Source organism: Canis lupus, chromosome 13, assembly GCF_048164855.1.
Source record: "Canis lupus baileyi chromosome 13, mCanLup2.hap1, whole genome shotgun sequence".
Taxonomy (NCBI): domain Eukaryota; kingdom Metazoa; phylum Chordata; class Mammalia; order Carnivora; family Canidae; genus Canis; species Canis lupus.
In genome coordinates this window covers 30529387-30550409 of record NC_132850.1, presented here as the reverse complement: position 1 = coordinate 30550409, position 21023 = coordinate 30529387, and the positions used below count along the sequence as shown (strand labels likewise).

The 21023-nt window shown below is 32.9% G+C and overlaps 2 protein-coding genes across 5 annotated transcripts in view; one reads left to right on the top strand and one right to left on the bottom strand.

The window, feature by feature from the left end:
* CEP290 (centrosomal protein 290) overlaps positions 1 to 21023 on the top strand; it is an 87016-nt gene that overhangs the window by 19594 nt on the left and 46399 nt on the right. For 2 of the 3 annotated variants that reach the window (XM_072772989.1, XM_072772990.1), the window contains exons 14-25: positions 534 to 696; positions 2107 to 2207; positions 2280 to 2367; positions 3341 to 3453; positions 5043 to 5127; positions 5655 to 5797; positions 9342 to 9506; positions 9883 to 10032; positions 12074 to 12189; positions 13636 to 13738; positions 13828 to 14058; positions 17640 to 17813. In XM_072772989.1, coding sequence (XP_072629090.1) covers positions 534 to 696; positions 2107 to 2207; positions 2280 to 2367; positions 3341 to 3453; positions 5043 to 5127; positions 5655 to 5797; positions 9342 to 9506; positions 9883 to 10032; positions 12074 to 12189; positions 13636 to 13738; positions 13828 to 14058; positions 17640 to 17813 — 1632 coding nt within the window. Of the gene's footprint in view, positions 1 to 533; positions 697 to 2106; positions 2208 to 2279; positions 2368 to 3340; positions 3466 to 5042; positions 5128 to 5654; positions 5798 to 9341; positions 9507 to 9882; positions 10033 to 12073; positions 12190 to 13635; positions 13739 to 13827; positions 14059 to 17639; positions 17814 to 21023 lie in introns of all 3 variants that reach the window. The other variant, XM_072772988.1, reaches the window with a different exon arrangement.
* Positions 3735 to 21023, bottom strand: part of RLIG1 (RNA 5'-phosphate and 3'-OH ligase 1) — a 75219-nt gene continuing 57930 nt past the window's right edge. The window contains exon 8 of one of the 2 annotated variants that reach the window (XM_072773013.1): positions 3735 to 3762. In XM_072773013.1, the coding sequence (XP_072629114.1) occupies positions 3750 to 3762 (13 nt within the window). In that variant the 3' untranslated portion in view covers positions 3735 to 3749. Of the gene's footprint in view, positions 3763 to 20017; positions 20159 to 21023 lie in introns of those variants that run through there. The other variant, XM_072773011.1, reaches the window with a different exon arrangement.

The following is a 21023-nucleotide window of genomic DNA, read 5'->3' as shown; positions in this document are numbered from 1 at the left end:
GAGGGATGGATAAGGAGCTCCCTAGAGACAGTATGAACATCTGATTTGTCTTCATACCCCCTGAATCATCTAGCATGGTCTTATAATAGTCAATATTCACTACCTTTATTTTATTTATTTATTTTTCAAGAGAGGGAGAGCCTGAGTAGGATGATGGAAGGGAGAGGGAGAAAGAGAATCTTAAGCAGGCTCCATGCCCAGTGCCCAGCATAGAACTGGCTGCAGGCTCGATCTCACAGTCCTCAGATCAGTAATGAGCTGAATGCTTAACCCACTGACCCACCCAGTCTCCCCTTGTTAGGTATTTTATATGTCATTCTCTGAGTCACTTTGTCGATAGAACGCTATACTAGAAAGTTTCAGCTGTTCCATTTTCCGTTGTTATTACTGGATTTGTTTTTTAAAAGCACAGTTTAAAGACATAAATCATACATATAACTATACTTTCCCTCAGACTTAATAAGAAAATCATGAATTTCATAATTTATTCAAATAAACCACATTATACATAAATTAGATTGGATATTTTTCAGGGAGTATATGGTTTAGAAGATGCTGTTATTGAAATAAAGAATTGTAAAAACCAAATTAAAATAAGAGATCGAGAGATTGAAGTATTGACAAAGGAAATCAATAAACTTGAGTTGAAGATCAATGATTTCCTTGATGAAAATGAAGCACTGAGGGAGCGTGTGGGTAAGTCATTTTTTAAGATCCATAGTTTTATCAGTCTTAGCTGTCAAGCCATGTTTTGTTTATTTTTAAATAGTTGAGTGCTTCCCCCTCTTCCCCCCCAGATAAACCCTTCTAAATCAGTGTGATTGATGTGGGATGAGGGATTTAATGGGGTTGGGATGGTGACTGGGCCAGCCTAGAGCACTGCTTATTCTGTCTGGCATCTCTTCAAGTAATAATTCCTTATTTAAACCTGAAAGTCTACTGAACTAATACTATATATTAGAAGTGAACTCCCCTTTCTTTTTCTCAACAAAGGTAGGGTCTATATGACCCATGATGGTTTGCAAAGTGCTTTTGTTCAGATGAATTCATGAGGACATTTATAAGTGCTGGTTAATTTATGCTGCTTAAATTTAACTTTGAGTATTTTAAGATTACTGTTAATTCTAAGAAGTAATTACTGTATATACCTTGTGAGTTTATGTAATAGTTTCAATAAAGAGTTCATTTAATGAGTATTACTCATTTGAATGTAAAATCATGACTATAAATTGCTACTTTGAAGTGAAAAGAAAAATCTAAATATTGATTTCATTATACTTGATAAATACTAGTTAATGCTTTCTTAGAGTTAAAATGATCATCTGTGAAAATTGTTCTCTAGAGGAAGAAAAAAATATGTATTTTATAAAGATGATTTATTTATGAAAATGTACTAGATAGGACCCAGATCAGCCAGTACCCCAAGTTAGCCTTCTAATCAACTTGACCTACCAGATCACAGATGACTTCAAACTGGAAGTTGCTAAAGATGACCAAGCCAATTAAATAGCTATCACAAACACAAGATTTTCTGTATTTTAAAGCCTGCAAATCTTGTTTTATACTTTCTTGAGACAATCTTCATATCTACTTCATAATAGGAAGTTACCAGACAGTGGGCATTAGACTAGTGTAGTAATATAATTGATATTGATATTAATTATGACTACTATGTGCCAGGTATTGGACTAGGTACATTATGTGGGTTAATTTTCTTACACTCTTGACAACAAGCCAAGAAAAATAAATGAAGTCTTATTCTGACACTTAGTTAATAATTGCAAGTGGAAATTGAGTGCAAGTCTGTTTTATTCCACAGCTTCTGTGTTGATTAATACATTCTCATATTTTCACAATGATCTGACATGGAGAAAAAGACAGATCCTGATATATTTTGTCAGGATTTCCATTAATGTGATAAAATGTTGACTTATAAGGTTATAGTTCAAATATGTGGAAATTCTTGCATGAAAAGTGCCCTGTTCTTCAATGATACTGACTAAATAAATTACAGTCATTTGCTTGATGATAACCAATTGCTATATGAAATTTTTGTAGTTCATTTGAATGTTGATAAGGTTTTAATTATATCCCTTAATATTTTAGGTCTTGAACCGAAGACAATGATTGATTTAACTGAATTTAGAAATAGCAAAAGCTTAAAACAGCAGCAGTACAGAGCTGAAAACCAGATTCTTTTGAAAGAGGCAAGTGTGATAGTTAAGTAATTAATTTTCTGGTTGAACTAAAAAGAAAGACTAATAATTTGTACTTTATAGATTGAAAGTCTAGAGGAAGAACGACTTGATCTGAAAAAAAAAATTCGCCAAATGGCTCAAGAAAGAGGAAAAAGAGCTGCAACTTCAGGTATATGCATTTATTCCGAATCTTTAAAAGAGTCATTGGAAAATGAATTATCTGGAGCTGAAATTTTCTGTATATTATATATATCATCGTGGTTCTGCTGCCAAGTTTAATAAATGAAATAATGACCTGATGAAGGGTATTTAAGTATCATTGGTGTCTGTCCTAAGTCTAAAACAGGTAAAAACAGAAAAAACACAATAAAATGAACAAAATTTCAGACTCATCAACTTTTGAAAACTTTACAGTATAGTTTATTAATTTCCACACAATCCCAAGATATTTTGATCAATAAGGATAAAACTTAGTAATTTCTAATATTAATATTTTTCCTTTCCTTAAGAGCTGTGCTTTGAAAACTTTCTTTGTACATTATTCTTTATTAAGTGAAAGTAATATTTTATTGAATAAAAATTAATTTTTTGTTTATCTTATTTGATATCAAGAGAACAGTTGGTAAAGTTTTATAATAGTAATTGCAGTACGTTTTTCTAAGAAGAGTGTAGAGAAGGAATTATTTTCTAACTTCACCCAAGTCTACAAGTATCTGAATAATAGAGGATTTTTTTGTTTGTTGTTTTTTGTTTTTGTTTTTGTTTTTATAAATCATCAGTTTCTATAATATATCAAAAGATTTCTAGGAGGGCAAAATTTCATAATTTATTAGTTTATTAGCCAGTTTACTCATTCATGATTCTTATCTATTTTATATTTCTCTAAACTATTTCAGTAGTTATTAATACTTTTATGTAGAATGGGTAAAGAATGATAGAGGAGAAGACAAAAGTCATATTAGTCTCTCATATTAATATTAAAAGTGAGCTAAGTCAGAAGATTGTATAGGCTACATGTGGATCAAGGATTTTGGAAATCCTCTACCTTTTGTTTCAGTTAAAACTTGATTTTCCTTTTTAAGAATTAGGGTAAAAGAAAGTTCTTTTTATGTTTCTAATTTGTTAATTTCTAATATATGTAGGATTAACCATGGAGGACTTGAACCTAACTGAATACTTTTCTCAAGAAAATAAAATAGGAGAAAGGAAATTCGATTTTGCAAGCCTCAAAAATATGAATGAAGCACAATCAAAGGTAAACAATAAGGTATTGTTATAGAATAAAAGAAAATTGCTATTATTAGTGCTTTCATTTCTTCCCCCTTTACTTCATTTTGGGCATTGCTTCTTTTTATAGTTGTTAAATAAAAGAAAACTTTTTTTAAAATTTAAATAACCTGTTGATCCAAAGATTGATTAATGAGACGTTATTTACTCTGAATACAGATTAGGAGTCCAGATAAAATAGAGCTGCCGCATAGGAGACCATCGTTCAATATTCCAAAGTTATATCAGAATGAGCCAGAAGAGAATGTCACCATAGGATCATTATCAGGAATGGTATCTGAAATTCAACATAGTGTAGAAAGTGAAATGGATCCTTTTGTCTCTTTAACTCAACAGTCTTCATCTATACAAGTAAAAGATAATAATTCACCTCCAGAAACTATTACAATAAAGGAGATTTTTAAAGCACCATGTCTACAATCTTTAAGAAATCTAGAATCATTAGTCAATACCTTTAATAGGGAGAGCCATGAAGAAATAGATGACTACTTATACTCTGTTTCTGACCATTCTATGAAGCAAGTGTCAAGAAGCTGTCAGACACTTGAGAAGACTAGTTTCACACAAAAAAGTAGTTCATCTTTACAAGCCTTATCAACAGCTTCAGACTTAATGCAGAAATTATCACTTAGGCAAAAGTCTGCAATATTTTGTGAACAAATTCATGGTAACAGAGCTAACATGGAAAAATCACAGATAGCAACATCAGAAGATGAACAGGTTCATACCCAGATAAACTATGCTGATATCAATTTGAAAGAAGATATAAGAAAGAGTGAAGTACCTTTACAGACAGAGATTTTGAAAAGTAAACTTGAAGTTAATGCTCCTGACCATGTGCCTATTACTACACAATCAAAATCATCTCCAATAGGTCCTCTTGAAAATCTTATAGAACAGCTACAGAGAGAACTAGTATTTCTTAGATCTCAGGTGAGCTTTCCTCCAAATTACATTACTATGATTACTTTTTTATTAACTCTGTTTTTTGTGACTTCTCTAACAAAGTTCTTAAGTAATAATTATACTAAGAATTTTTTCATGCTTGCACGTAACACCAATTTATACGCATTCTATTTTTTTAAAGATCTAAAAATGCAGTAAGTTTGATATGAAATCATTGACTTGCCTAATTTATTAATTATTTCTTTAGAATGAAGTCATAGCACAGGATTTATTGGTCAAGGAAGCACAGAATAGAAATGCAGAAATAGAGCTTGAACTTCATAGAAGCCAGGCAGAACAGGTAGTATAAAGGCAGACTATTAAAAGACAAAAACTTTCATTGTGGCCCTAAAGACAAAACTTTCATTGTATTTCTTTGCCTTTTGCTATGGGGGTGGGAGAAGGGAGAAAGTGGGAGGAAGACTACCATCTGTTTTACCTTTAGGGTTGTGTTATTATTACTGTTGTATTGTGTTATTATTACTGTTGTATTTCTATAACTTGTTTCTGATGTGTTGTCCCTCAGTTGGTCAAATTTTTTAAACTTGAAAAGTACAAACTATTGTGATATTTTGTTAAAAAAATCAGTTTTATTCTTTGTATTCTGTACAGAGTGAATTTCTTTCAAGAGAACTAACTGAAAAGGAAAGAGATTTAGAAAGAGGTAGAACAACAATAACCAAATTTCAGAATAAATGTAAGTTACTATTATTTCTTATTTTTCTGTTTTTATTTATCCTATATTGAAAATCATGGATCTAAAAGGACTTTAATACATTCTTTGTTTTCTGGTCTGTTTTAACTTTAATCACCTCTATAATATATAGATGTCTCTCTCATTCATCTCTTTGGTTTGCCTTGCTATATTCATTATCAAAGAAAGTTATTAATGTGAATTTTTTGTGGCAATAAGTCAATTTTTCTTTCTTGTTGTCTAATGAAAGTAAAGTTAGAAAAACAAATATAAAAGATTGTTAATGAAGTGAAGACAAAGTATGTTTATGATTTATTTCTTTCAACAATGAAACATATATGCACATGATTTAAATAGGTCTGTCATTTAATTCAACTATTTGCATATTGGATTTATAGTTGAATTTTTTGTACATTTATTTGCATTGGCATTTTCCAAATTTTTTTTGTATATAAAATGTTTGTTACTTGTATAGATAGTGTAAATTGTAAAGAAAGTATTCATTGAATGAGAAAAATATGTTATTTTAGTAAAAGAATTAGCCGAAGAAAATAAGCAGCTGGAAGAAGGTATGAAAGAAATATTGCAAGCTATTAAGGAAATGCAGAAAGATCCTGATGTTAAAGGAGGAGAAACATCTTTAATCATCCCGAGTCTTGAAAGGCTAGTTAATGTAAGTTTTTTTCATAGTGGTTTTGTTTTGTTGTTTCATACTTTAAAGTGTTGTTCAACTGTTCTCCGGTGTTCATAGTTTTTGATGAGATGTTTATAGTCATTTGAATCATCGTTCCCCTGTTTCTTACATGTAAATTTCTCAGGCTGCTTTCAAAACTTCCTCTTTTGATTTTCACTAGTTCCGCCATAATGTAACTTGGTGTGTGTGTGTGTGCATGTATGCCATTTGGGGTTTGCTAAGCTTCTTTTTTTTTTTTTTTTTTTAAATTTTTATTTATTTATGATAGAGAGAGAGAGAGAGAGAGGCAGAGACACAGGCAGAGGGAGAAGCAGGCTCCATGCACCCGATGTGGGATTCAAGCCCGATGTGGGATTCGATCCCGGGTCTCCAGGATCGCGCCCTGGGCCAAAGGCAGGTGCTAAACCGCTGCGCCACCCAGGGATCCCCTGCTGAGCTTCTTGAATCTGTTTACTTGTGCCATTCACCACAACTGGAAAGTTTTCCACTTTATTTCTTCAATTATTTTTTCTGCCCCATTGTCTCTGGAACTCCAGGGACACCTTAGACCTTTTGACATTGTTCCAGGGGTTTTTGAGGCTTTGTTCATTTTCCTAATTTTTTTTTAATTTTTATTTATTTATTTATGATAGTCACAGAGAGAGAGAGGCAGAGACACAGGCAGAGGGAGAAGCAGGCTCCATGCACCGGGAGCCCGACGTGGGATTTGATCCCGGGTCTCCAGGATCGCGCCCTGGGTCAAAGGCAGGTGCTAAACCGCTGCGCCACCCAGGGATCCCCTGCTGAGCTTCTTGAATCTGTTTACTTGTGCCATTCACCACAACTGGAAAGTTTTCCACTTTATTTCTTCAATTATTTTTTCTGCCCCATTGTCTCTGGAACTCCAGGGACACCTTAGACCTTTTGACATTGTTCCAGGGGTTTTTGAGGCTTTGTTCATTTTCCTAATTTTTTTTTAATTTTTATTTATTTATTTATGATAGTCACAGAGAGAGAGAGGCAGAGACACAGGCAGAGGGAGAAGCAGGCTCCACGCACCGGGAGCCTGACGTGGGACTCGATCCTGGGTCTTCAGGATCGCGCCCTGGGCCAAAGGCAGGCGCTAAACCGCTGCGCCACCCAGGGATCCCTCCCCCTAATTTTTTATCTCTTCTCCTGATTGTATAATTGCTATTTATCTATTTTTAAGATCAGTGATATTTTCCACTACCATCTCCATTCTTCCATTTTAAAGGTCAGCTTGGCAGAGTTTTTAAACAGAATTTGGAGTTCCCTTTGGCTGGTTATTTTCTGTCTAGAATTCCTATCTCACTTTCCCAGTGATAGACTTTGGGCTCTATCTTTGGTGTTCTTGGCCAGAAAGATGACAGGTCACTTCAACTGTAGCCTGTTCCTTCCCTGCGCCACCTCTCTCCCCTCAAATACAAAATTCACTCCTCAGTGGTTCCGTCTTCCAGGTTTTAAGTCTGCTCCAAAATCTTCTTGCTTTTGTTTATTTTCTAGAACCTTCAAATATTTGTTTTTTGTATTCACTTGTTAAGTTGGGAAGGTAGGTCTGGTAGGACATTATGCCACAAACCTAGAAGTGTAATAGGATGTAGTAAGAATATTTTATTTATTTATGTTTTTATATAGTAAGAATGTTTTAAATATTTAAATGGGTAAGCATTGCTAAGGAAAAATATTAACCATCAAATAATAGTCTATTTATGTTTATTATACAGAGATTGAGAGTTTTACAGTATTATATGAACTTAAATAAAATATACATTTTAAATTCTTAATATTTACATATATTGTTTATATAATCTGAACATATTTAACATATATTTGTGCTTCCCAACAAAATACTATTCATTTAATTGCTTTTTTTATGATGAATTAATAATTGAATACTTTCTTAGCAATACCATATTATTAGCAGAAAGGGAGAGTGATATTGGTATGTTAAAAATTTCTGAGGCAAGAAAATCATTTGACAAAATTTTTGAGAACCATTTAATTCTTTTTATATGTAACTCATTTTTATGTTTCTTTTGCTCTTGGTGACTTTGTTTTGCTTCTGCTATTTTGAATGTCTAAAATGGTTCTTTGTGCTTTTTCTGTGAACATCTTTTATCTCTGATGCTACCCACTTTTGATACTGTGTCTCAGATCAAACTATTTTCCAAGGGAAACTCTACTTAGTGACCAAATACAAACAGAATGGACACCTCAGGGAATTCTAACTTCTTTGTATCCTTGCTTCCAGAGATTTCATCAGTTTCTATCTTGGGTTGTCATTCTTTTTTCTGATTGAATCTGCCCTGTCTATAACTCACGAATGACCCAACAACATTGCCTGCTATAAGAAATTTGCAGAATCAGTGACACTTTAGATCAAATATTTCTAGGTTATGTACTTCATTTCACTTTCTATTGCTATGGGTTATTTTTCAGTATCTCTAATCACCATTTAATCTTATTTTAATAAAAGGCCATGTAGGCAACAAGATGCCATTTCTAAACAGCAAGACTGATAACTAGATTACCTTGTCTGTCACAGTACCTCCTTGTACTTACTTCTGTCTTCCTGGTATCCCCTTTGAATTAGCATAATTTATTACTCCATGTGGCCTGCTCTGGTCTCCTAGGGGGTCAAGGCTTACTTTTATAAAATTTCTGTCTCAAACCCTGGATCACCCTCCTGAGTAGGAGATTGCACTTTATTTTACTCATCTTAACCTTCTTTGTTTTTGCCTTTTTTTTTTTCCCTGAAGCTTTACTTTGCAGTTAGCAGTTTTATCATATATAGTTTCTTTAAAATGCAAATATATTTATATGTATGTACTATGTAGATGTGTACCAGGGTGTATGTATGTTTATATATGCCATTGTTGGAGAATTAGGGCCAATGAAACCTCTTTGATAATATTTTAATATTTAACATTATTTTTGCTTATCCAGCAATCTGAATAATATTGTGTTTCCATGCTTTGCCTTTTTATCATATATGCTTCAACTGTATGGAGAGGAAGCAATGAAAAATTCAATTAAATGTAGTAACTATTTCATTGCTTTGCTCATGCTGCATAGTTTCTAAGTATTGCATAAAAATTATCTCATTTTGACTGTATAAAAACCTTGTGAAGTGGACAGATGTAACATTTGCTCTTCTTTAGCGATATAGAAACTAGGTTTAAAGAACTTGTCACTTGCTGAGCTAGTAAGAGATTGGTTAAGATTTGAACCCTTGTCCTCTTACTCTCTTCAGTTGTTTTTCTAGTCTACCAGTCTACAAAATTAGCTAAATGTTTGTTAAATGTTATAATAAGGTAATTATTATGCTTGATAATACTGATGTAAGTTAGAGTTTTATAAATTTAGGTTCATAAGTAAGAAATGGATTTGGCATATTTTGTTGTTATGCCTGGGAAGAGTAAAATGCTTAAATGTGAATTTTATTTAAAGGTAGCTTTTTTTTTTTTTTACTGTGATTTTAGTATTTTGCTTCACATTTTTTCAATATATCTGAATATATTAGGCTATAGAATCAAAGAATGCAGAAGGAATTTTTGATGCCAATCTGCATTTGAAAGCCCAAGTTGATCAACTTACTGGAAGGAATGAAGAATTAAGACAGGAACTCAGGGAATCTCGGAAGGAGGCTATAAATTATTCTCAGCAGTTGGCAAAAGCAAATTTAAAGGTGAGAATTTTATTAAATAATAGAAAATGCCAAGCATTATGAACATAAGCTTAATATGAAACTTTTATTTTTTTAAAAAGACTGAGAAATGCCTCTTGGATTCATTCAACATTAATAAAACTACTTTTTGGATTTTTCTTAAATAATTAAGTAGGAAATAAGTACCTTTTATAACATAAAGGAATTCAAAATTTCTAAGTCTATGCCTGGGTATTTCTTAATAGAATTTGAAGTATAGTTTAATTAATGCCTAGTAGGGCATTCATACATTTATTAATTTTTTTAATATTCAGTAGGAAGAAAAAGTTAACCTGCTTTTAAATTTGTCTTTGGTTGTAAGAGATGTGAGACTCATTTCTGAACTGTTTGTTTCCAGATAGATCATCTTGAAAAAGAGACTATTCTTTTACGGCAGTCAGAAGGATCAAATGTTGTTTTTAAAGGAGTGGACCTACCTGATGGGATAGCACCGTCTAGTGCCAATATTATTAATTCTCAAAATGAATATTTAATACATATCTTACAGGTAGTAAATAACATGTGAATAACAAAAGTAGTTGATACTATGTTTAATTTAGTCTTTATATATTCCTTTGAGTATTCTTTAGAATATTATCATTGCAATGCATTTTTTCTAGATTTTGATATGAAATGGAATATTATGAATAAAAGCAATTTATTATATTCATCCGTGTAAGAAACATGCTGATATATCTTGTGCACATATGTGTCATCTGAAATATATGATTGACAAGTAGAATGACATGCAGCTAAGGTGGTAATGTATAAATAAGGGGAGCACTTTTATTTAGTGCTGGTTAGAAAAGCAGTTCAAGTGAATAAAGTCTGATACAACTTTTTAGTGAAATGACTAAAATTGTTACTTTTTTAACTACAAGAAAAAGTTTTTATTTTTTGAACATTTTTCTTTTTTAAGATTATTTATTTGAAAGAGAGAACTAGCAGGGCAGGGGCAGAGGGAGAGTGAGAGAAGCAGACTCCCCACTGAGTAAGTAGCTGGGACTCAGGGTTGGATCTCAGGACCCTGGAGGTCATGACCTAAGCCCAAGACAGACACTTAACCAACTGAGCCACCCAGGAGCCCCCAAGAAAAAAGTTTTTAAATTAAGTTGTCTGTAATGTCTTCTTTCCCTTTAAACTTACAAGGTGTTAGTTAATACATTAGTGAATTAGAAAGGGTAGTGCTTGCCTGTGTTTGTCAGTTTTGCCGTCTATATTGTGGTCATTATGAATGCCCTAATGAGAGATGCTTTTCATTATTTCATTTGAAGTGTGAATATCCATAACATCCATTTGTTTGAAATATAATTACAGAAATGTGTTTGGAATCAATGAAAACATATTTTTGATTATAAGCACTACTGTTTCTGTCTCCTAGATGATCCATCTGTGAACATACTTGAGTTATGATTATCAAATACTTGTTTTTGTATTTGAAAATTACTTTAATCTTTTTTGAATATTGGAATTTGTTGTATGTCAGTGAGGAACAACCTTACACTTGTTTAAACGTTACCTTATAATTCATGTTATAGCATGAATTTAAATTTGCAACTTTTAAATTTCTAACTTCTATAACTTTTAAATTTATAACTTCAGCACTCTTTATGATCTCTCTTGTTCTTCTGCAGTGTAAGAACACTGTCAACAAGTAATGGTAATGTGACATCATATTGCTTCAAATAAAATTAATGTTTTTTTTTCATCTTTATATAAAAAAATATGAGAGGATGGAATGCCTGGGTGGCTCCGTGGTTGAGTGTCTGCCTTCAGCTCAGGGCATGATCCCAGGGTCTGAGATCGAGTCCTGCATCAGGCTCCCCGTGGGAAGTCTGCTTCTCCCTCTGCCTATGTCTGCCTCTCTCTGTCTCTCATGAATCGATAAATAAAATCTTAAAAAAAAAAAACAACAACATATGAGAGGCATTATCATAGATTAGAGAGCACCAATTGGGAATCTGAAAACCTGTTCATAGTGGCAAAACGGGTCCTTGGACCCCCAGTCCTAAGAATGATAGAAGTAGTCAGGGCCTCTGGAGCCACACAAAACCTGACTTTAAGTGTTGGATCTGCATGTGTATAAAGTACCTGGCACCAAGCATGCCATATGTGCTTAGGAATGGTTACCAAGTATAGTTTTAATGAGCTTTTAAATGTTGAGTTACTCTTTCTCAGTTTCTGTTTCTTCATCTATAAAATGAAATAATGGGAAAGAGTTATTTGAATGGAGACATGAACAGATACGTTCACAAGAGGGTGTGTGAAGCTGAGTGACTGGAGAAGTTTGTAACCTCTGTACCTGAGAATTTATATGGTTACTGAAACTATCAAATATAAAAATAATTTTAACAAATCTATAGTACTTCTCTTTATACATATGCTTCAAACTAAAATGTTCAGGATCTAGAAATGATCTGTGCTGCTAGGATTTGGGAACTGTATTCTCTCTTATTTTTCTGTTATCTTGTCAGAGTATAAATGTATACTCTCCAATTTAAAATGTATTTTGATAATTATTTCATTCTTATTTCTGTACTCATTTTTAGGAACTAGAATATAAAGAAAAAAAATTAAAGAATTTAGAAGAGTCTCTTGAAGACTATAACAGAAAATTTGCAGTAATTCGTCATCAACAAAGCTTATTATATAAGGAATATCTAAGGTATAAGAGCAAAACTTATAATGTAATTGCAGCATATTCTTATTCATGATACTAGTAATGTAAGAAAATACTTGTTCCCTCGTGCCTCTTCTCTTCTATTTTATGTCTTAGTTTCCTTATGTATAAATTTCTGAGATATAATGCCTTTTTCATAGGATTGTTACAAAGTTTAAATGAATTGTTATATGAAAATGTTCAGAAAGGAACATTATGTAAATGTCCCAGCATGTGAATATTTTGTAAATGTGTTTCAGCTGTTAACATCATTCCTCATGTCACTGTCATGTTATTGATATATTTTCATTGGTAACTAATGTTTCTCCTTATCTCTGCTATTTCCTCTATATTAATGGAATAATTTTCTTAACGGTCATTAGAATACCTAATCAAAGGTTATTTAAACACAAAGGATAATTATTACATGATCTAACAAGAAACCCGAAGCTAATTATAGAGTAGGCCGTGTTTAAGAGTTGTCATTATCTCCTATTATGGTTATTTTTTTTTAATTTTTAAAGAATATTTTATTTATTTATTCATGAGACACAGAGAGGCAAAGACATAGGTAGATGGAGAAGCAGGCTCCCTGAGGGGAGCCTGATGCAGGACTCAATCCTGGAACTCCAGGATCACGCCCTGAGTGGAAGGCAGACGTTCAACCACTGAGCCACCCAGGCGTCCCCCCTATTATGGTTTATAAAATAGATGCGGGAGTTCAAGGAAGAGGGAACTATGGCCACTGTAGAAGAACCTTTTTTTTCCCCCACACAACTTTTTAGTTTTAGATAAAAAATTTTCCAGAACCGTCTAGCAGAGCAGACTTTGACTCAGATCACATTAACCAGAATTGGGCTAATGAGCTCTCCAAGTCATATGTCCAAGTCTCAACCATTCAGTGGCAAAGAGAGTGATGCCACTGTAATTTTGTATGCCAACCAGATTGCAGATGACTGTGGAATGTCTTTTGGGTAGGCAACAGTGTCTTACACATCTTCTTTTAAGTCAAATGATTTCTACTCTTGTTTGTATTCTAAATATTTTACAACTGGTTAACCCTCAAGTTTAAGAGTAGGGTCTGTATATTGAGAACTGATTTCCAGAATTACTTTGGAGTGTTGATTATTTTCCTATTTTCTATTTTTAATAAAATGTTGTAAGTTCAGCTTTGGTTGTTATATTGTAACAGTTGTAGAGTTGTGACTCATGGAATAATGAAAGTAACTTGATGAAATAATTTCTTTAAACTGCATTTATTTAGTAAAAATAGAACTTCCAGGCTAAATCCTTGTTGAGTGGAATTTTGACTTAATCTGTTATTAGATACCCAAGGCTATGATGCCTCTTGTTTTATAAGCATTTTAAATTTCCATAATTTAAAGTTATCTTTTCCTGTAGTTAAATGTTTTATTAGGTTTATTATATTGTCATTTTTATTTGTTTTTTAAGTGAAAAGGAGACCTGGAAAACAGAATCTGAAACAGTGAAAGAAGAAAAGAAAAAACTAGAGGATCAAATCCAACAAGATGCTATAAAAGTAAAAGAATATAATGTAAGCAAAACTCTTTTAAAATCAATATACAGTATTGTACAAAGTAAGATAGCTACATTCAACAAGTAATTTAATGTGTCTTTGTGTAGAATTTGCTCAGTGCTCTTCAGATGGATTCAGATGAAATGAAGAAAACACTGTCAGAAAATAGTAGAAAAATAACAGTCTTGCAAGTGAATGAAAAGTCACTCATAAGACAGTACACTACTTTAGTAGAAATGGAGCGACAGCTTAGGAAAGAAAATGGGAAACAGAAGAATGAATTGATAGCAATGGAAGCTGAAGTTGGTGAAAAAATTGGACGTTTGCAACGATTTAAGGTATATCTGATTTTTTTTTTTTTGGCTATAAAAACTTTCAATCATGAGGAAGAGAGGATTGTATAATGAATAGCAGCCATCACCTAGATTAACAGTTAACATTAACATTCTGCCATAATTGCCTCATCTGTTCCTTGTAGTAATATATTGCAGACATTTCTTCTCTAAATAGTTTGCTGTGCGTCTCTAAAAAACAAAGACTTCTTTTGTTTACATAACACAAGAACTTTATCACATCTAACAAAATTGACAATAATTTTCTTACATTATCTAATGTCCAGACCATATTTACATTTCCTCAGTTGTACCAAGATCCAGTCAAGGACCCTGCATTGTATTCGGATGTTACAGGTCATAAATCTTTAATGTTCATAGAATCTCCTCTCTTTACTTTGAAAAATGTTGAACATTTACCTAATTATTTTCTTTTCTAATTTTGCTTATTCCCCTATTTATTGATTTACAAAAGTTTTAAAGCCTTGGATATGTTAGGTTAAACATTGTTGATAAGAATGCTTTGTACTTTATAAGTAATGTTTTATGTTGTATCACTTCAAGAGATTGTATGAGTGATTATTGTTTCATGAGTGATTATTGTCTTAAGTATTTAGTTAACTGGTGATATTTTGATACATGCAAATAACCAGTTCTTTGGCAGTCCTCCTAGTGGCTTTAGTGTTCACTGATGATTGTTGTTATTTGACTCAGGTACTTCATTAGGAGTTGCAAAAATTATTTTCTAGCTATATTATGCTTTCTACATTTATTGGCCAATAGTCTTTTGTAAATAAAGAGCTTTTCCTCATTAGCCCAGCCTGTTTGGTTATCTTGAAGTATAGCTCCTACAAGAAAGACAAGATAAAAGCTTCATTCTTTTTTTTTTTTTTAATAACTAATCCTCCGAAATCAGAGCTTGTATACTCTGTTTCTACCTATTTGCTTGACCTCTCCAGCTTTCTCGTCTTTCAGTATCATTGCACACTCCCAGATTTAGTCATTATTTGTTAATAATAATTTTGGTCAGGGGGAGCTGTCTAAAGTTGGCTCTTATTTCCTTTTGACAAGAATTGAGTAGTCTTTGAACAAAACTTAAGATGTTGGTTTGTTTTCTGGCACAACAGGATGTTCAAGATTTACCTTTTATACTTTTATCCAGATTTGGAATAAATCATTATGCTAAAGAACCCTGGTTCTTTTTAGTGGGAAAGACATTTATTTTTTTTAATTTTTTTTAAAAGATTTTATTTATTTATTCATGAGAGACAAAGAGAGAGAAGCAGAGACACAGGCAGAGAGAGAAGCAGGCTCCCTGCAGGGAGCCTGATGTGGGACTTGATCCCAGGTCTCCAGGATCACGCCCTGGGCTGAAGGCGGCGCTAAACCGCTGAGCCACTGGGGCTGCCGGGGAAAGACCTTTAGATACCAAAAGCTGGTCACTAGATACTATGGCTCTTGAAGTTTCATTGCTACTGGTCCCTTTCAGTGGACAAATTAGGAAAATATGTGTATATTTAAACCATGAGTTCATATTGTTATCTCTAATTCAGATTTAATATAATGGGGTAAGGAAATGGTATGGAGTTTTTACAAACCTTTGATTTTGGACTCCTATTTCTTTTTTTCTTATATGGAAGTCTGTTATTAACATTAAAATAATTGCTCTATCCTATAATTTTCACACATTAATTTGAAGATAATCTTGCATTGGTATTAACAACAGGAATGCTATGGAATTTAGTTTTACATTTCTTTATAGTTCCTATTTTCTTTAGAATATCTTCCAATAGCATATATAGTCAAGGTAATATATTCTACAGTAACTTGAAATAATTTTCTTTGTGTTGTTATGCTACAAATTTGATAGTTAGGCTCATTTGTTTTGTGTTTATCTTCAAACTCAGAGGTTACTTTTTTTTTTCTTTTTTTAAATGATTTGAATATATAAAACATTTGCATGTTTCAAACATATAGTCCAAAAAATCTTATTTCTGTCCCGGTGCCTTTGACTCCATTCTGCCCTACCTGCTATAGGTAACTGATTACCCTTTTAATGATTGTTTTTGAAGATATTGACACAAGAAGTTGCATGCTGTGTGTATTCTTCTATACCTTGCTTTACATCGTGTCCTATATAGCTTATTTTAAGCATGTACATGTTTGGTTTACATGACCAAATTTACATTGGATCATATAAACATAAAAGAATTCAAAGTAGAATTAAAATGAAGTTGAGTTCCTTACCATTCACTTTTAAAGATAGTAGTAGGTGAAATTGTCATGCTAACAAACTTATTTTCAATGTGATTTTTTTTTCAATGTGATGTTAAAGCTGAATCCTGATGCAAAAAGGAACTATGAATAGTTTTCAATAATGAAAGCTATTTTTATTTGGACATGTAATAAGGAAGTTTTGAGTCTTAAGAAATGTTCTTGTTTTGATTTTTATGTTTTTCTTGGAGGATTGCACATGTAGCTAGTGTGTGAGACAGAAGGGAAAAAAAGTACTAGAATGTTCTCCTCAACCTGATTGTTCAACCTGGATTTGGGGAGGGGGGTGCGATGACAAATGGAAAGCTGAAAATTGTTTTTTTAGGGGATGGGAAATAAGAAACCCCTCCTCATCCAAAGAAAGTGTAAAACCAAATTCCAAGGGGAAGGTAGAATAATGTGTATTTATTTAGATGGAAAAGAGAAACTGCCAAAATGAGATGTGAAGCACTATTACAAATATTTTTCCCTCATTACTTCAGAAGAAATTCTAACTGTAAATTCTTCCTCACTTTATAAATTTGGTTATTCTTATTTCATCAAATTACTTTGGAGAGAAATAAAAGTTCAGATATTTCTTCTTATTGTTAATATGATATCTTTGAGTAGTGACTTTATATAGTTTAGTTGTATAGCTAATGAGTAGAACATAAAACAAGTAACAGTCTTTCATGTATTTATTTTATATTTTATTTTATATTACATTTTTATAAACATACATTCATTTTATATTACATTTTATAAACATAAATTTTCAATTATATAAAATTAAAGAGTATTTATATTTTTATATTATATAGCTATGATTGAGAGAAATTTTTTCTAATTAAGTCTTGTTTCTTCATGGGAACAAAAGGTTTTCCCTCTTACAAAGCTAGTCTGTGTAACTCTAATAAGTAGAAATAGCTAAATTGTAATGTGATAATGCTAATTTTGCCTTTCAGCTAACTAAAGGCAAATTGTTTTCAATCTTATGAAATTTAGAAAAGCCATCCGGGGATACATTCTGAGTGATATATTTTCTTGCTACTGTGTATTATGCTTTTCTGAAATCAATTGAATTTTATTTTACTGTCATAGTTCTGAAAGATTCCCTTTATTTTATTATGATTTAAAATTTCTAAATAATGATTTCTTATATGAAAAAATTAATAATTATTGTAATATTTTTAATACATGAGAAATCCTTTTTAAAAAATGATTCTAAAATCTGTTTTGCTTTTAGCTGTATTATCTTATCCTTCTCTAAAGTGGCTAGTGCTTCACCAGAAAAAAATACACCAACTTAACTCAATGTATCCTTATTTACATAGGAAATGGCCATTTTCAAGATTGCAGCTCTCCAAAAAGTTATAGATAATAGTGTTTCTTTGTCTGAACTAGAATTGGCCAATAAACAATACAATGAGTTGACCGCGAAGTACAGGGACGTCTTGCAAAAAGATAACATGCTGGTTCAAAGAACAAGTAACTTGGAACACTTAGAGGTAAGTGTATGTGATCCTTGAACCTTGCAATATTAGCTGTTCTTCTTGGGGGATACCAGTAGGTGCAGAATGACTTCTGGATGACTTCATCCTATATCATCCTCCTTTGGCCCACTTGCGTAAATTTTATTGAACCAAGCCTCTTCTCCAGGCACTTAAAAAAGCAAGAGCGGTGTGAACCAGATAGGGAAATTGTAACGAAAAGAGGAAGCATCATTAAGTACCCATCCCCTTTCTCTTCTTCCTGAATCTACTGCAAATTATTTTCTCATAGTCCTTGGTTTATTATGTTCCTTGGGATGACGTAGCTGAGAATGGCTCTTCCTGGACCATGAATAAGCTCTGGAAATTCTCATCCTTTCTTATTGTACATATAAGAAAAATGGGTATCATAAGTGTCATTCAAATAGTATGTGAATATGGCCCCGAGCCCTCTGTAGTTGTCTTTTAGCCACTTCACTTCCACACCTTTAACAGTAGGCAAAACTCCTACTCCTGATTCATTCATCTTCCTCCTCAGAAATAGGGCCTTATGTCTTTTGACTTAATTTACTCTCTTTTGTGATCCTCTCCCAGGAGTGGAATGAGGTCTAATTTTGTTGGCTTCATAAATTGTACTTGTGTATAGGGACACAATCATTAAAACACCCAAACTTTATTTTAAATAGATTTTTAATGACTCCTACAAAATTATCTGAGTTGTTTACTAATACTAACCATAAGTAATCATGATCAGTTTACTTTTTACTGTGTTTGCTAAAGAGATGATTATGTTAATTTTATAGAAAATTTTGAATATTTAGATGTGGTAATGTGTTTTTTCCCTTTCATGTCCTTTGCCCTCTTCCTCTGAAGCATTTGAAAATCCTATGTAAGAAATGTGTTAGATAGATAACTTTAAGTAGTTTTAAACTTTTATTTATTTTTCCAAAGAATATTTTTCATCTGTCTATAAAATTTTTTAAATTTCCATTTGTATCATATCCCTTCCTCTCCTTCTCACATCTTAATTATAATTCTGAATATATATTTATCCCTGTTGGCAATGTCTTTATGATGTATATTGTGGTAGCCATGACTCATATCTCTATCTTCTGTGTTAGCTGCTTCTTACTGCCACCACGATGATCATTCTAAACATGAAGCTGACCATGTACTGCCCTGCTTCAAACCTATCAACAGCTGCTAGTCACTTAAAGAATGAAAGTCAAATTCCTTTTGTGATTAGCCCCCACTAACCTCATGTCATCTCCTGTGAGGCTCTAAATACTTTTACAATTAATGTTTTTGAAACTGAACTACCAGTTTTCTGGAGTACCTTGTTTTTTATTTTATGTTCTTTCATACCATGCATTTTCCTTGTCTAGAAGGTCCTTCCCACTCTCTCAGCTTATGTGCTCAGTGAATTTCTATTCATGCTTAAAACTGTTCAGATATTATCTTTTTTTTTCAGAAATTTCTTTATAGCACCAAGTCCCTCTGTATATTAGTTCTCTATCTTGTATCTAGTTCAGCTGTTTATGTCACATCATACTATCAGTATTGATATGTCTGTGTCCCGAACTAAAATAGAAGCTTCTTGATATCAGGAACTCCACTTAATTCATTTTGTGTGTTTAGTGCCTCCTGTGTGGTACACAGTTGAAGCTAATTTGAAGCTAATAAATGTTGACCTTGAGAGAGTGATTAATGGGTAGAGCTGTGGTGCAAAGATCACCAGATATGGTGATTAGGAAATCATTGATGTATTTCTTTCTTTCTTTCTTTCTTTCTTTCTTTTTTTTTTTTTTTTTTTTAAGATTTTATTTATTTATTCATGAGAAACACAGAGAGAGAGACAGAGACATAGGCAGAGGGAGAAGTAGGCTCCCTGCAGGGAGCCCAGTACGGGACTGGATCCCTGGACCAGGGATCACGCCCGGAGCCAAAGGCAGATGCTCAACCACTTAGCGACCCAGGTGCCCCTATTGTGCCTTCAAGGGTGAAGGTCTTGATAGTAAAGGTGATGAAAATCAACTTTCAGAATACAAAGAGAGTGGGTGAAAGGGAAATGCAAAAACCAAATGAGTCCTAAGACAATAGAAAACCTAGAAATTCGATGACAGAAGAAAAGATAAAAAGATATGGTTTGACATAGGATTGAGAGGAAGATTTGTTTAATCAACTTTTTTTTTTTTAATAAAGGAGACCAATGAAGTTTGAGGGGAGAGGAAAAGAAAATTTAGAGTGAATAGGGAGAGAATGACTGAAGATTGGAGAGGAGGGTGTAAAAGCACATTATGTGGGGCCAAAGGCAGGGGGGTGAAAATAGGATCTGGAACCAAACCGAAGTTTTCCTTGAAAGTCTGGAAGTAAAAGAAAAAAAGGGGAAAAAAAGATGTTTAGAACACTCTAATCCATCTTTCGTTGTTTTCCTGTGTATTTATACTACCTAGACTGGGTTGTAATTGTGCGTGTTACCAGAAAGTCATGTTTTATTCCCTTACCTTGCTTTTTTCTTTTTATTATAATATCTTCTTTAAAGAAAACCTCATTACCCTTTTTTATTATTCTTCATAACACATATTACCTGACATTGTGTTATATATTGGCTTCTTTTCCAACTACAACCTCTAAAACACAAATTCTAAGATAGAATTTGTTTATCAATAAAGCCCAGGGCTTTGGATACCCAGCATATCGTAAGCGTCCTGTTTGTTCAAAAAAAGAATAAATGGCCGTATTAAATTGATGGGCCAGCTCCTACATTTATGAGTCCAGCCTGACTTCTCAATGGTGTAGTGGAATGATTTACTTTACAACTCCTATTTCAAGGGGATCTCAAATTGAGCATATCCAAGATGAACTCCTGATGTCTGTTCCTTTCATAATCTTTCCTGTTTAAATATGTGCTACTGTTGCCTGCTCGGGGAAGGCAGACACCTTAGAGTTGCTTTCTAGTCATTCCTCTCCCCCGTTGTTTTTATTTCCCAAATGTAATTCATTCATGTGTCCTCTTTTCTCCATCGTCATTGCTAGGACCCTATTCATCGGGGCTGGACAATATCTTCCTAATTTCTGATTTCCCCGTGTACCCCTTTATTTATTCTCTACGTTGCCTTCAGGATGATTGTTTAGAAACTTCCTCCCTAAAATCTCTCAATGATTTCCTATTATATATTAAATTAAATTCCAGTTCCTTATCTTGACATCCCCTTTCTGGCCCCGTAT